The 15619-nt window shown below is 41.2% G+C and overlaps 1 protein-coding gene across 2 annotated transcripts in view; it reads right to left on the bottom strand.

The window, feature by feature from the left end:
• The window catches only part of LOC149780465 (sodium- and chloride-dependent glycine transporter 1-like), a 65041-nt gene that overhangs the window by 6465 nt on the left and 42957 nt on the right, over positions 1 to 15619 (bottom strand). For both annotated transcript variants that reach the window (XM_089937409.1, XM_089937410.1), the window contains exon 9: positions 5201 to 5313. In XM_089937409.1, coding sequence (XP_089793535.1) covers positions 5201 to 5313 — 113 coding nt within the window. The remainder of the gene's footprint in view (positions 1 to 5200; positions 5314 to 15619) is intronic.

Raw genomic sequence — 15619 nt, 5'->3', positions numbered from 1 at the left:
GTGGCCATCAGCTGTATTGCTCCCATAAGTAACATTGTTAGTGGCTTATACAGCTAAGGTGGCCGTCAGCTGTGTTGCTTCCATAAGTAACATTGCCAGTGTCATATACAGATAAGTTGGCCGTCAGTTATACTGCTTCCATAAGTAGCATTGCCAGTGGCTTATACAACTAAGGTAGCCATCAGCTGTATTGCTCCCATAAGTAACATTGTTAGTGGCTTATACAGCTAAGGTGGCCGTCGGCTGTGTTGCTTCCATAAGTAACATCTCCAGTGGGGCTTAAACAGCTAAGGTAACCATCAGCTGGCTGTATTGCTCCCATAAGTAACAATGTTAGTGCCTTATACAGCTAAGGTGGCCGTAAGCTGTGTTTCTTCTGTAAGTAATATTGCCAGTGGCTTATACAGTTAAGATAGTCGTCAGCTGTGCTGCTTCCATTAGTCTTCAGATGTAAAATAAAAAAATCAATACAGAAAGTCTCACTATTCTATTATGAGAGTGCACAGTTGGATGTTACAAATAAAACGGAGTGGAGTCCATCATTTTGCCGGATGATCAATTGGTTGGGAATGTGTGGGGGTGGGGGAGTTAAAGAAAAAACAAATGATGGAATTTATGCCATATGGTATTTACATTTATTTAGAAATAATAGAAATTGCAATGTACTTCAAGACTTTCAATGAGCTACTATAGCTAGGAGACTATTTATTTTATATGACATGAAAATCATAAAATATCTGGGAAATACTCTAAAATTCATGTTTATGTGATTAGGTTGATTAGGTTTATACATTTAATATCGGGGTCCCGAGTGGCCGAGTGGTCTAAAGCGCTTTCCGTTACAAATCACTGCCATCTCACCTCTGTCTGCGTAGGTTCGAGACTCGGATTCGGCCAATGTGGGTATGTGATAAAGCTTGCCAGTAGCTTCAAGAGGGTCGGTGGTTCTTTCGGGGATTTCCCAGGTTCTTCCTCCACCATTAATACTGGCCGCCATGTATAGCCTATCGTGTGCTGAAAAATGTCGTTAAACCCTACGACAACAACAACATTTAATATCACTTGCAAATACCGCTCCGGTGGCCTAGTGGTTAGAGCGTCCGTCTCGGAAGCGGGAGGTTGTGGGTTCGATCCCCGGCCGAGTTATACCAAAGACTTACAAAAATGGTACTAACAGCTGCCTCGCTTGGCGCTAAGCATTAAGAGGTTAGTGTTAGGACTGATCGGCCTGGTGTCAGGATAATGTGACTGGGTGGGACATCATGCAACATGATGCCCCAGTGCTGAACATCACTATAAACTGCCACACTGCGATATGACTAAAACATTGTTAAAGCTACGTTAAAAATCCTAATCACACACACACACACACACACACACACAAAATGCTTTTGACACTCTTGTCTACTTTGCAATGATACCAAAAATTATGAACATGCTTAGTTGCAAAGGTGCCATTGTTGTTAATTTGTATTCTTTATTTGTTTTAAAAAAATCAATATATTTTAGGACTTTATTTATTTTGTGTTTTACATCGCTACATCAAGACTTTAAAGTGTGGAAGGAAGAGACGAATCGTTGATTGCGTGCGTTTACTTCGAACAGGTCAACCCATAAATGTAATAAATGTTCATAATGTAACAAATGTAATACCCTACCGAAAAAGGGTGGGGTTTGCATACGTCTGTATACACTCTGCCTTGCAGGTCGGCTTTGATTAGCCAAAGGCTAAGGGAGTAAACCCTATAAGAAAATCCGGAGTGGAGACCCTAAAGCAGCTGGACGATGTACTACATCCCCTTCTGGCAACTCCTTGGTCTGGAGAGGGATGGGCTCCGCCAGACGACTTTTGCCCAAGACACACTGATAATGCTGGACAAATCTGAACTTACCATACCGGATCGGTCGTCGGCCGGGTCAACAAGGACCGCGCCTGCCGTTGTCCACCAGGACGGAGGTGACAAGTTTGCTACTGGTACTCTGCATAAAATCAGAGCGAGAGACAGCATTGCCATCGCCACCTGGAACATTAGAACTCTGGCGCAAATTGGAAGACTCCACGAGTTGACACATGAGCTGGAAAACTACACTTGGCACATTCTGGGACTCTGTGAAGTTAGATGGAAAGCCCTAGGAGAACACCAAACTGAAGATGGGCATATATTATACTATAGTGGAGAGTATGACAAGTCCATAAACGGAGTAGGCTTCCTTGTAAACAAAGCCATCAAGGGATCTGTGCTTGAATGCTGCCCCATATCTAGCAGAATCATCTCCATTCGTCTGAAAGCATCTCCCTTTAACATCACAATTATCTAAGTCTATGCTCCAACTACCGATGATGATGATGAAGAAATAGAGGAGTTTTGCAAAAATTTACAGGGTATTCTAAACATGGTCAGTAAAAAAGACACCCTCGTCATCCAAGGAGACTGGAATGCCAAAGTTGGCAAAGATGCTCTAAAAGACTGGGAAGATCATTGTGGGCCCTCTTGCAATGAGGTTACCAATAAAATAGGGAGACGGCTGCTCGAGTTCGCAAGCCACAACAACTTGGCACTAGCCAACACCCTGGGACAACATAAAGCTTCACGATGCTGGACATGGCACGCACCAAACGGAACCCATCACAACCAGATCGACTACATACTGGTTTAAAACCGTTACCAATCTGGCATCAATAGAGCAAAAACAAGGACATTCCCAGGTGCTGATGTTGGGAGTGATCACGACCTCATGATTATGAACTTCAGCGTGAGGCTGAAGAAAATCAACAAGCCAAAGAACGTCAGGCTCAAATTCAACCTTGAACAACTGAAGGACCCTAACATCTGCAAGTCATTCCAAGCCACAATTGGAGGAAAATTTGCTCCACTCCTTGTGATGGATGTTGATGTCAAAGGGATGACAGACACCTTCAACACAGTAATGACAGCAGCTGCCAAGGACATCATTGGCCTCGATCGCTCGAAGAAAAAACCCTGGGTTACAGAAGAGATTCTGAAGTTGTGTGATGCCCGAAGAGAACTCAAAAGCACCAGACATACAACAGGGGTAATGGAGTACCGAGAAATAAACAAGAATATCAGAAAAAAAATTGAAGAAAGCAAAAGAAGACTGGATTGGACAAAAGTGCACAGAAATAGAGAGCAGTCTGATAAAGAATAACAGCAAAAAATTGTGAAAGACCTCACCAGACAGAAACAACCAAGAGTCAGTACCATTCAAGACAAAAATGGAAAATGCCTCACAGAAGCGACTGACATTACAGATGGACTGAGTATTGCAAAGAACTCTACAACCATCAGTCCACAGGAGACCCAGAGGTGCTTGAAGTTCCAAACTCCTCAAATGATGATGACTTCCCCATTCTCAAAGAAGAGGTGGAGTCAGCAATAAGAGCACTGAAGAATGGGAAGGCAGCTGGAGTAGACAACATCCCAGTTGAACTTATCAAGAATGGTGGTGGTGGGAATCAGTGAAAGAGCTACTAACAAAAATCTGCAACAAGATCTGGCAGACAGGTGAATGGCCAACACGATGGACACAGTCACTGATTATAACACTCCCCAAAAAAGGCGATCTCCAGCTGTGCCAAAATTACAGAACTATCAGTTTGATCAGCCATGCTAGTAAGGTAATGCTGAAGATCATCTTGAACAGACTGAAACCACAAGCAGAAGAAATAATCGCTGAAGAACAGGCTTGGTTCCGGAGTGGAAGAAGCACAACAGAACAAATATTCAATCTCAGGGTTCTGTGTGAAAATTACTCGCAACACCAACAAGACATCTATCATGTATTCATTGATTTCAAAAAGGCCTTTGACAGAATGTGGCAGGAGGCATTGTGGGCCACAATGAAGAAGTATAACATGGGTCAAAAGTTAACCAATACCATCAAGCAGCTGTACGCCAAGGCTACCAGTGCAGTAATCGCCCAAGGTGCTGTGGGATACTGGTTCCAGAAAACAATGGGAGTGCGTCAAGACATTCTCCTGTCACCCACGCTTTTCAACATCTACTTAGAGCGCATCATGAGCGAAGCCCTGGAAAACCACTGTGGGGCAGTCAGCATTATAGGGCGTAACATCACCAACCTCCGCTTTGCAGACGACATTGATGGGCTGGCAGGCAGTGAAGACGAGCTTGCCACCTTAGTGAAGAACCTGGATGAAACATCTTCCAGATTTGACATGGAGATAACCGTTGAGAAGACAAAGCTGATGACAAATAATGGCAAACAAATCTCAGCCAAGATTAAAGTCAGAGGACATGAGCTGGAAACAGTGAGCCAGTTCAAATATCTTGGTTCCATAATCACCGAAGAGGGATCAAGAGAAGAAATTTTGTCAAGAGCAGCACAAACAATGGCAGCTATGTCAAAGCTAAGACCCATCTGGAGAGACAAGAATATCTGTCTGAAAACTAAAATCAGACTATTGCGAGCTCTAGTCATCTCAGTCTTTTTGTACTCATGTGAGGCCTGAACCCTGACAGCAGAATTACAACGAAGAATCCAGTCACTTGAAATGAGATGCTACAGAACCATCCTTGGCATCTCTTACATGGACCACATCACAAATGAAGAAGTGCGTAACACCATCAGGCGCAAAGTAGGCCAATATGAGGACCTCCTCACCACCGTCAAAAAGGGAAAGCTGAAATGGTATGGCCATGTCACTAGAGCCAACAGTCTATCCACAACAGTCCTACAGGGCAGCGTCCAGGGTGGCAGAAGGAGAGGTAGACAGAGAAAAAAGTGGACTGACAACATCACAGAATGGACCAGGAAAAGTTTTGCGGAGACACAGGCATTGGCACATGATCGAGACAAGTGGAGGGAACTGGTCTGATGTTCAGCAGCACAGTGCCTCGACGACCACACTAGGTCAGGAGACTGATGATGATGATGATGATGATGTATACACTCTAAACGAGTAATTGTAATAAACTGTCAAACTTATAATGCACCTTAAGTTTTGTATGAAGTTTATGGGTGATATTTATTCCAAGTATGAAAACACATCCCAGTTGCTTCGTTTATGGACGATTCCATTTAATGCTTGTTTATTTCATCAGCATGTCAATATCTTTTTTCGGTTAGTACATTAACATCAGTTTAAGTACATATGAATGACTAGCATACCTCACCATCACGTTAGACAGTGCGTGCAACCGAACTTAACTATTTCACATACCTGGGAATCTAATCCAAGGAAAATAGTCATGAAGAAGAAAAGGACACACCACAGCTGTGACAAGGGGAGGAAATTAGCTGCTTCTGGATAGGTGATGAAACCCAAACCATAACCTGGAAGAGAATGTAAAAGATCTTACACGAGTTCTGATTTCATACCGAGTTTAAAAAACAAACAAGTTTGTGGGGGTGGTGGAGGTGGGGGTGGTAATGGGTGATAAAGACTGAATACTTTTCTTTTTGGGGGGCCTGAATTGTTGAATTGTGATTTGTACTGCGCTAATCATCAAAACCCGATCTGCCAGTCACACGATGATACCTGTGCAACCACAAAATAATAAGATGATTCAACAACTTTCATAACAGATCAAGAATTGTTTAAGTGGAGATGTTCAATTTGGTGAAGGACTAGTTCGTTTTGATTAAAGCGACCATATTTCTTAGCTTTTAAATGAAAAATATGTAATGTTGTGCCTGGAAAAGTGGATTTTATAATAAAATGAGTTCAAATATGATAGGAGTTCAATCACATGACAAAATGAAGTGATGTATTGTTCAATAAATTGCTGAAATGTATTGTTATACGTAAGGGGTCTCATATCGAACGAATAAAACACCGTGGCTTTATGATCAATGTTTTCCCCCATTTTCGAGGACCACAAGGCAACAGTCGTTGTCAACTACAAGGCCCTTACTACAAATACTACATTAATTTTTATATAATCAACTAATGACCACGCATCACTAAACTCTAAAATTTCAAACTTGCATGGTTTAACTGGTTTCACATTTGTACGATACGCCAGCAAGCCTTTCCAAGCCGAATATTAGTACTTCGCGTCATGCTGTATACAACACGATACAAAAACCGAGTACAAATAAGTATTCCTATCTCAAATTACTAAACACATATACCAAAAAATATCCAGATAATTCCCTATGTTAATAAATATGGGAAGGTTCGTTTTACTGTCATAATATCTCGTGAATGCTGTACATTATGACATATGCTGCTAGCAATTACCTAATTACTCGCGTTGAGAAATATCTTTCCCAAACCGATTCTCCATAATAAAACAATAATCACTAAATTTTAACAAAGATACAAACGGCGACGTCAATACAAATAACGTATGCTAGATTTATTACAGTATTCAGTTGTATTTCTTGAATATCATTCCGTCACTTAGACTGTAATAAAGCGCATGAAATACAGAAGATCTGAATAAGTTGATGGATTGTCATAATGATAGTTGGCTTGCTATATTGATGGTTAAATTGCTATTTTCATAGTTAAATTGGCATATTGATAGTTACATTGTCAGAATGATAGTTACATCGTGTGAATAAATACTATATGGAAACTGTTATGTGACTTCTAGCTATGCTTCATTAATTGTGACTTGTGGTGCGCTAAAGATTAAAATCTGCAAATGACATTGCAAACACTCCACCCTCAAAAAAGACTGTATCGACAATGGGGTTATTTTATTCTATTTAAGGTAGAAGAACTTTTTAAGTAGTTGCATTATACTCATTTGATGACATTGCCAAATAGTTTCCACCAGATTTTTCCAGTTTCAGATAGCTGCAGTGAATTTTGTACCGAAATATCACATATATTGATTCTCCCCCACTCATCTCCAAATATAATGTATCCCATTTAAAGATTTTCGCATGTTGTTTTCAAGAAATCATTAATGAAAGTGTTTAGAAAACATGCGGGCTCTAGGCTCCCGAAAATCTATGAATATATTGTGATAGTTATTTCAGAGCGTAGTACTTCGAAAGTAATTTAGGCTCTTTTTCGATGTAAGTTCTCATTTCTACAATAAATACGAGTAGCGGATATAACGGTAAAATATGACGATAGTAAAATTTAAATATATAGTAAGATCGTTTTACTTGTGTACACTGGTATGTCATGGCCAGCGAGAACAGATTCCAAAACTCTAAGATATCTTCGGACTATAAATGGCAAACCGTATAAAAGAGAAGAATCGTTCTAGATGGCTAACTACATCACTGAATAGATTTGGAACAGTGTTGTCTAGTCTGTTTTTAATTGTTAACGTTATTACATAATAACAGTTATTGAAATAATTTTACTTTAAGGCGCAGCTACATCAATAACAACGCAACCACTAAGCGTTTTTTTCTTTTCTTCGTGAAATCAATATGTTTGAGAGTGTTTTCGACCCGCACTCAATGTCAACGGAGTCAAAATTAAATTATAAAAATAAAATGAAACATCCAACATCACGTTAAGTAAGCATATTCCAGTCAGTAGAGTACTAACGGGGGTGGGGTGGACGGGGCGGTTGCACCGGGCGGCAGAGGTCTTAGGGCGTAAAACCCCGTGCGCCAAATGTATTGGGGCGAGCAGCAGAGGGGCTGTACAGACCGAAACTTTTTGCACAATAAACCCCCCCAGGAAACTATTCCTCGATAGAGGGCTTATTTCGACGAAATAAACCCTTCTATTCAGAATACAGGACAAAAAAAAATGTCCCCCGAAAACTCGAAGAGTTTCCAGGGACAAACTCGTTGAGTTTGCACTGACAACTTGGGTTACTTCAATAAATCTGAAACAGTTTCCGTGGCGGGGTCGTTATTGAAAAATCCATGGGTCGGGTCCATCCCCTCTGCTGCTCTGGGAAATGAGTTTCCAAGGAAAAACATTTTTATGTTAGCGGAATTAAATCATTGACAAATAAATAATGGCAAATATTGGAGAAGCACATACGACTAGATTAGCTCGAGAACGTCTCGAAGCAATTCAGAAATTTCTTCCTGTCCGTGATAGTGTCAGACAAAAATTACAACTAAGACAGCAAGCACGGGAAGGCTTTGCAGAATCCGCGGAGGAATTATTTAAACCCGTGACCAAAGCTACTGAAAAATCCGCAGCTGTTACCAAAGAGGCTTTAATAGAGCAAAGGAAAATTTTACAGGATATTTCAGCTGGACTTAAACCCCCGCCTCCACCTGATGAAGTTGTTGTGTCAGTACCTACTGGTAAGCGAGTAACAGGGAGAATTACTGACCCCGCCAAAAGATTTACGCCGGATTATATTGAACTTCTTAAAAATGTACCAGAAGAGAAATTACCTGAGACAATACTGTTAGGATTGATTAGAAGAGATGTGTCTTTAAACCCAGAACACGGTTCTATGACAGATGATAATTTTATCAAATATTCGTATCGTATACGTGAAAATAAAAAACAAATCAGCAGGGACGATACAAAATACGATAGACTTGTAGATGCTATACGTAAACTTGAAATTCCACCATCGCAACCTCAAGAAGAAAAATCACCGTTGCAACACACAGAACGACAACAATATCCTTCACGGCGAAGAGCAATAGATCCTGACCTAACTCCGTTAAGTGAATACGAGGCTGCATCTGAAGGAAGTCCGCGGGGCCAAAAATTCAAACAAACTAGGTCGCCGATAATTAGCTTAACAACATCTTCTGAAAGTTTGCCTCAAGACATTTTATCCCCAAGAATTGTACCATCAACAGGGGAGGGTTTAGGATCCGGTTTTATTGCCTGCCCTAATAATATCATCGATGATGTATCACGGTTGGAAGTTCTCATCGGAGGAAGACGTGCCGGAAACAATTCTCCGGAAATTATAAATGAAGCCGCAGATATCTGTCAGAGACTATTTCAGCGTGGCATCATGGATATCAGCATCTACCGGGGGCTCATTGATGAACTCGCAGACGGTTACCACAGCGACTAATAATTAAATTTGCTAGCAAATTCAGTTAGATAAACAATAATTAAATAAAATGATACTACACGATTCTTTTCGCAGACCAAGAAGTGTCAGAGTAGTAAACTCACGATTACCAGTATACGAGGTTGTTTACGGAGATGGAGTCGGTGATGTTGTTAGGGATTTAGTCACAAGAATCGCTCCGAAAGCTGGACCGTTAGCAAAACAATTCGCGATGAAAGCCGCTGATGTTGTCAAGGATAAAGCCATTGGCACTGTTGGTAGTCTTGCCGGGAAAGCATTTCAATCAATCAAGGATCGACTAGCACAGCTGATACGAAAAAAAAACCCAGTCGAGAGGTTGGTGCCAGTAAAACTACCATCCACTGAAGCTATGCCGGCAAATGTTAGTAGCGTAGTAAATAAGGCCGTAAATCAGAAATTAGCTGAGATCGCAACAGCAGGAATTACCTCCAAAGCGTTGCAAGATAGTGTAACTGCTAATTTGATAGCTGGTAGTGGTTTCCGGTGACGATAACATTTTAATTAGATCATCACAAATAATAATAATGTTTGCACGAAAATCCAATGACGCGTTTGATATGTCCAAACCAGTACTTAAAGATGATTCTGTACGTGATTTTCAATATTATTCTTATGAAGCACGTGATCCTAACCAACGCGGAAGAATTGAACTACAGGTCCAGGATACAAGTAGATACTTCTTGCCCGCTGAGGCCTTCATCGAAGTTGAAGGTAGGCTTTTAAAGAATGATAACACTAACTACGGAATCGGCGACCGAGTTGGATTTGTTAACAACGGCATCATGGCGTTATTTAAATCCGCTATTTACATGATAGATGGAAAAGAAATTGAAACAATTCATGATAACGTCGACGTTGCCACAACAATTCTCGGGTTGGCGAGATACTCGGATGATTACACCAGATCAGCCGGACCATCAATGATGTTTGCAAAGGATATAACCGACAGCCCCGAGAACAGGAATGTAACAATGAATAATGCCGGTGACGCAGTTGCATCGATGAACGAAAATTTTAATTTGGGTTTTGCAACACGTAGATCGATGTTAAGTGGAGATGAAGAGTTCTCAGGTGTGATTCCATTGTCTCACATCTTTGGATTCTGCAGAGATGTCCACAAGGTCATATTCGGTGCCAAACACACAGTTGTACTTGTGCGAAAACCTGATGATAATGACGCTATCTGGCGAGATGCTGCTGTTGCCCCTGGTCAGGTAATACTAACTAAACTGTGGTTGTGGATGCCAGTGTTGTCTCCGTCAATCACCGAAGAACAACGACTGTTGTCTTTCATGGACACGGGCGGTAAATCACTGCTATCCTGGAAAACAACAACCACAGACGTTATTCAGGGTGATAATGGTGGGTTGTTTACATGGCATATATCATCGCAACAAGGAGTATCAGCACCACGACATATTTTCATTGCATTTCAATACCGTGCTAGAACAGATAGCCAGGAAAGAAATCCAATGGTATTTGATACACTTGGAGTTTCTGAAGTTTCGTTGAGAATAAATGGGCATCAGGAGCCATCTGAGGATATATTAATAGATTTCGAACATCATCGTGTCGCACGCGCGTATCATCGTCTGATGTCATTTATGGGGCGCGACCTTAATGTAGACACTGGCCTGCAAATATCACAGCGAGACTTTATGAGTTTATATCCGATTTATTACTTTTCGCTGGAACATCTTGATCTGGTTAAACAATCTGTTGTCGACCTACATTTCCGAGCTCGTGTAGGTGTTCCTGCTGGTGGTTACAGAGCGATTGCTGTCATACTCTCCGATAAAGCAATGCTGCTTGAAGGTGTTGGCGGACGAATGAGGGTCATCGACGCTCCAATCGAGAATATGTAACGCAATTAAAATCAAACTTAGGATATAATGTCATACAGTCATGTTAATGTCACCTTGACTTCCGGTCAAACGAAGAAATTGCAATCAAAGAACGCAAGCACGTGCGGGACATCAATAACACTAAAACGAGATCAGATTACTGGTGGTCCAAACAAATTGTCGTTGACTAATACTCAGCTTAAACATTTTAATAAGGCACTAACAGCAAAAACCGGTGTCCGACTTGATTTCTCTGCTGCAGCTATCAAGGACATGACTAAAACCGGTGGAATATTTCCTCTTCTCGCAGCAATACCGGCGTTGATTGCCGCGGCAGCACCAGCCGTAGCAAAAGCCGCAGCACTCGGTGCAGTTGGAACTGCAGCTGGAATGGCACTAAAAAAGGCAACGGGAAAAGGATACAAGAAAAAAAAGGGACGCGGTCTAAGACTACCAGGAACTCCACCATCATGGTATCCAAAAAAATTCTAACGCCGTTGAGCAATTTTGATTTACTCGATGCTGTTAAAAAATTGCGTGTAAAACATTTCAGAGGCGTATTTATGCGAGATCAATTACCGCAACGACCGAATAATCCAGAAACTGGCATTATCAATCTCGACAACAAAGATGGTCCGGGAACTCACTGGGTTGCTTACGCGATCGATCCACGTGGAATTATCTATTTTGATTCGTACGGTTTAGCACCGCCAGTTGAGTTTCTCAAGTATGTCAGCAGATTTTCTAATGTTCCAGTGTGGCAGTCGACGTTACCAACACAAACATTAATTGATCCGCCCATTTGTGGGAGGGAGGTTTTAAATGTTCTTGATGCAATCTCAAGAAATCCAGCAACTCCTCCTCATAAAGTAGTGTATGAATATACCGCATCGAGAAATGCTAGCATTTGAAAAACAGCAATAAGAATAATGGTGGATATTTACGGAAGACCTTTCACACGAGGAGGTAAACCAAGCACAGATGCTGATCTCTCAAAATATGCGACCAAAGATGAAGTCGATAATCTTTTGAATATAGCTGGAGTTGACCCAGATGAAGTTGCTATTTTCCAAGACAGGCAAGGAAAACTAAGAACGAGCAACATTAAGTGGAATGATATAATTCGCAGAGTTCTTGGAGCTACCAAGGATAACTTCGTTGCATTTAGTGATGGCGGCCGGATCAAGGACTCGAATATATCAATCGCAAGCATCAAAGACAGTATTGATAAAGGTGTTGATAAATGTGTGAAAAAAGCCGGTGACACGATGACAGGCGAACTCAGCATGAGCGGCAACAAAATAACCGCGTTAGCGAATCCCGAATCCGACCAGGATGCGTCAAACAAACAATACGTGGACATCGTCAACGGTAAACTAAATACGCTGCGTGCAGAGCATGATGTTCACGTGGGCGCGTTTACAAGATTTCGAAGAAACTTCGTAAAAACTGATGAGGTCGTGGATAAGTTCTTTGGGACTCCTCCAGTCGTCGATGTAAAACTCGCTGATGTAAAGACCGACATTAACACGATCAAACAAACACAGCAGGATATCGTATCGGGTATTCCTGATATCGTTAACAAAACCAGTTTGATTAAAGTTCCCACTGGAGTTACTCCGGGGCATATCACCAACATCGTATTCACGGTATCATCGGGATTCGCAACATGGTCACGACAAAATAACACTATCAAATATACAGCAACAGCCACCGGTGTTTACAGGTTGTCTGTGTTTTCAGCCGCTAAATTTGAAATCTTCACAACATATCCTTGGAGACATTCCACCGATAAGTATTCCGGGGTTTGCACTGTAATACTAAACAGCGGAACCGAGGAAACATTTATGCTTGAAGCCGAGGACGATAGTTTAACAGCAACATCTTACTGGTTTTGTTTGGAATTCGTCGCTGCAACGCCTCAATTGGTTACCGCGTAATTGAATAATGTCAACGACGCCAGATGCTCAACAATATCGATACAATCAAGTCCGTGAGTGGCAATCTGAGTTAAAAACTGTCATCGAAGTAACTAGTCAAAAAGTAAAAAAATACAAGCGCCGCATAACAGTGCTGGATATTATGGTTTATTCAGTATCTGCCGTTGTTGCATCTGCCGGAGCAATACTATCAGCGGTCACTCCGGTAACTGCAGCAGTCGCCGCCACGATCTGTGTTTCCGCGGCCACAACAACAGCTGAAGTTTTCGGCATCATAGCAAAAAAAATATCATCATGTGCTAACACAAAATTACACGATTACACGACAAAATTAAATACAGCCACGACCGCATATCAGAAATTATCATCGCTGATATCATCATCGTTAGACGTGCAAAGTAGCGACGCTACGATATCAGATTCTGAATTCAAACTAATGTCAGATGCGTACAATGACTATTTGAAAACTAAACAAATAAATAATGTCAATAGAACTGCTTCAACAAATAGTCACAAACACAACACCGGTAAGGACCACAATGATCTCAGTGTCCTCGACGACACCAGAATTCGGTATTAATTTTCGAACTCCAATTCCAGTGAGTGAAATCGCGTTAGCAAAGCTCAGTGTGTATCACAGCTGGCCCAATGTTAGGTCGGCATCATTTGGTGGTCTGCAGCCAAATAATTCATTCGTGTTCGGGAAAAGCAAAGCCGACTCCGGCGAACAGGGTGAACTTGACTGGAATACAATTACACTTCCCACTGGGAGTTATCAGATCGAAGAAATCAATAATGAGATACAACGCCAAATAAAACGAATCACCGGCAAGGAAGCCAAAATATCTATAACAGCTCATGAACCAACGCTGTCTGCGGTCATTGAAATCTCAACGCCAGGATACGCCGTGGATATTTATAACAGCTCAATCCGAACATTATTAGGATGGCCAAAGGCCCCCGAGGTTAAACCTCGTCCACCAAAACCTGAAAAATCGGATTTTATGACCTATAAAGAAGCACTACACGACCTCGAGTACAATTATTATTTACTCCTTGCAGATCAATTACTAGCAAGAAAAAGTACTTTAATGCCCGATACTTGGAGTATAGAAGCTCCACGTGTTAAGGGGGGGCAGGAGCTCCGTGTTTACCGTCTAGATGATATAGAATCTGAATTATTTATTCCGATCAATCTAGTACATAAACAACAGCTACAACTCCTGCGAGTATATTTCCAAGATTATATTTCTGATTTAACAAGTCCGCGTGATAATATTATCACAACCATAGAAAAACTAAACAAACTCGCATCGGCCATGGAAACTATAAATCTAAGAATAATTCAGGCTTTACTGGATCTTAAAGACTATATCGATGATAATTATAGACAGATAGCCAGAGCAGATTTTGCAATTAAATATGGTATTCAAGTGAATGATATTTCAGATTTTAAATTTCCTGGATATAACGTGCCCGAGCTGAGAAAATCAGTCTCTGATCTCATCGATCAATCTTTCGAAGATATTCTTGCCGCGTACGAACGAATAAAACCACAACCTGTTATTCTCAAGCACGACAACAGTACAGCATCCGATGGCAGACACATCTCACCCGGGATCGTAAATATCACAGATGTTATTGCGGTCAATCTTGTATGTGACGTCATCGATGGCAGTTACAGCGCATCAGATACTACGACGGCACAACAGGGGTTTATCCTGTATACGTTCACACCAAGAGACCCCCCTGGTTTTCTGATTGTGCAAGAACCAATCAATCCGGTCTATCTACGGTGTCATAACCCGTGGTTGTCAACGATAAATTTCAAACTCACCGACCAGAGGGGGAATTTGTTGGACCTGCGTGACGAGACTGTTAGTATAAACTTACTGGTGAAGTCCTAAGTCAAGGGATCCATAATATTTATAATAGTTTTTTTTTCTGCACTGATCCATTTTCGTCATTTTATCGTGCAAATACCCTATCAAAACCAGCATAAGTTATCGTTGAAAGTGCTAGCACGCATTTAAAAAAAAACGGTTGTGTATAATGTATCAACCCGAGTACATTCATGCACGAGTTCATATTCATGATAAGCAAATTCTTTACGAGGCAATAAAAACCGCATTTCAAATACAGACATTCCCAGAACAGTATTTCCCCGTTAAAATAGTTATTGACGTGTATGGTGACGAAGACTTCTTGTTAACTCCGTCACAATTAACAGAGCTACAGCAAAATCATATGATCATAGTTTGGTGTCAACGAGAACAGATTATGAACTATTCTCATTCCTGTATTGATGTTGAAACGCTTAAGCAAATCCTGAAAATCTGAAAGCGCCCTTCACTTGAGAAACTCTTTGAGTTTCCAAGGGCAAAAAAAATAATACACTTTTTTTTTACCCGTGGAAATGTGCTTTACACTCCAAGCGGGGGGGGGGGGGGGGGCGCTAGCGTTCTCAGGTTCTACTTTCACTTTGTGCTGTGAGTCACACGCTATGCGGTTTATACTTCCTTGTCGGCCTCGTAGTCAGAAACACTAGTATTTTTGTCAGAAATGCAAGGCATTTCCGTGTCTAGATTCTTTATATAACCTTTTAACCGTCTCACCCTGGTGCTAATTAATTTTCGAGTCTCATACTCTTGTGACAATCCAAGACGAATCTTCTCAACTGCACGGCACAGTGGAATAAATTCAGATACCTGATTTTCAGTTATCCCGGCAAGTGATCTGTAAACACGATCTTGCAAACCCTTAATGAACCTATAACGAGCAGGGAGATTGTTCTTCCCCAAGCGTGATAGCTCATTCAAGGATTCAAAATCTGACATAATTGTTTCAGTGTCTAGTAAAA

The sequence above is a fragment of the Sinohyriopsis cumingii genome, chromosome 16 (assembly GCF_028554795.1).
Source record: "Sinohyriopsis cumingii isolate HCF-2022 chromosome 16, ASM2855479v2, whole genome shotgun sequence".
Taxonomy (NCBI): Eukaryota; Metazoa; Mollusca; class Bivalvia; order Unionida; family Unionidae; genus Sinohyriopsis; species Sinohyriopsis cumingii.
The sequence above is the reverse complement of the archived record's forward strand: the minus strand, read 5'-3'. Positions and strand labels throughout refer to the sequence as shown.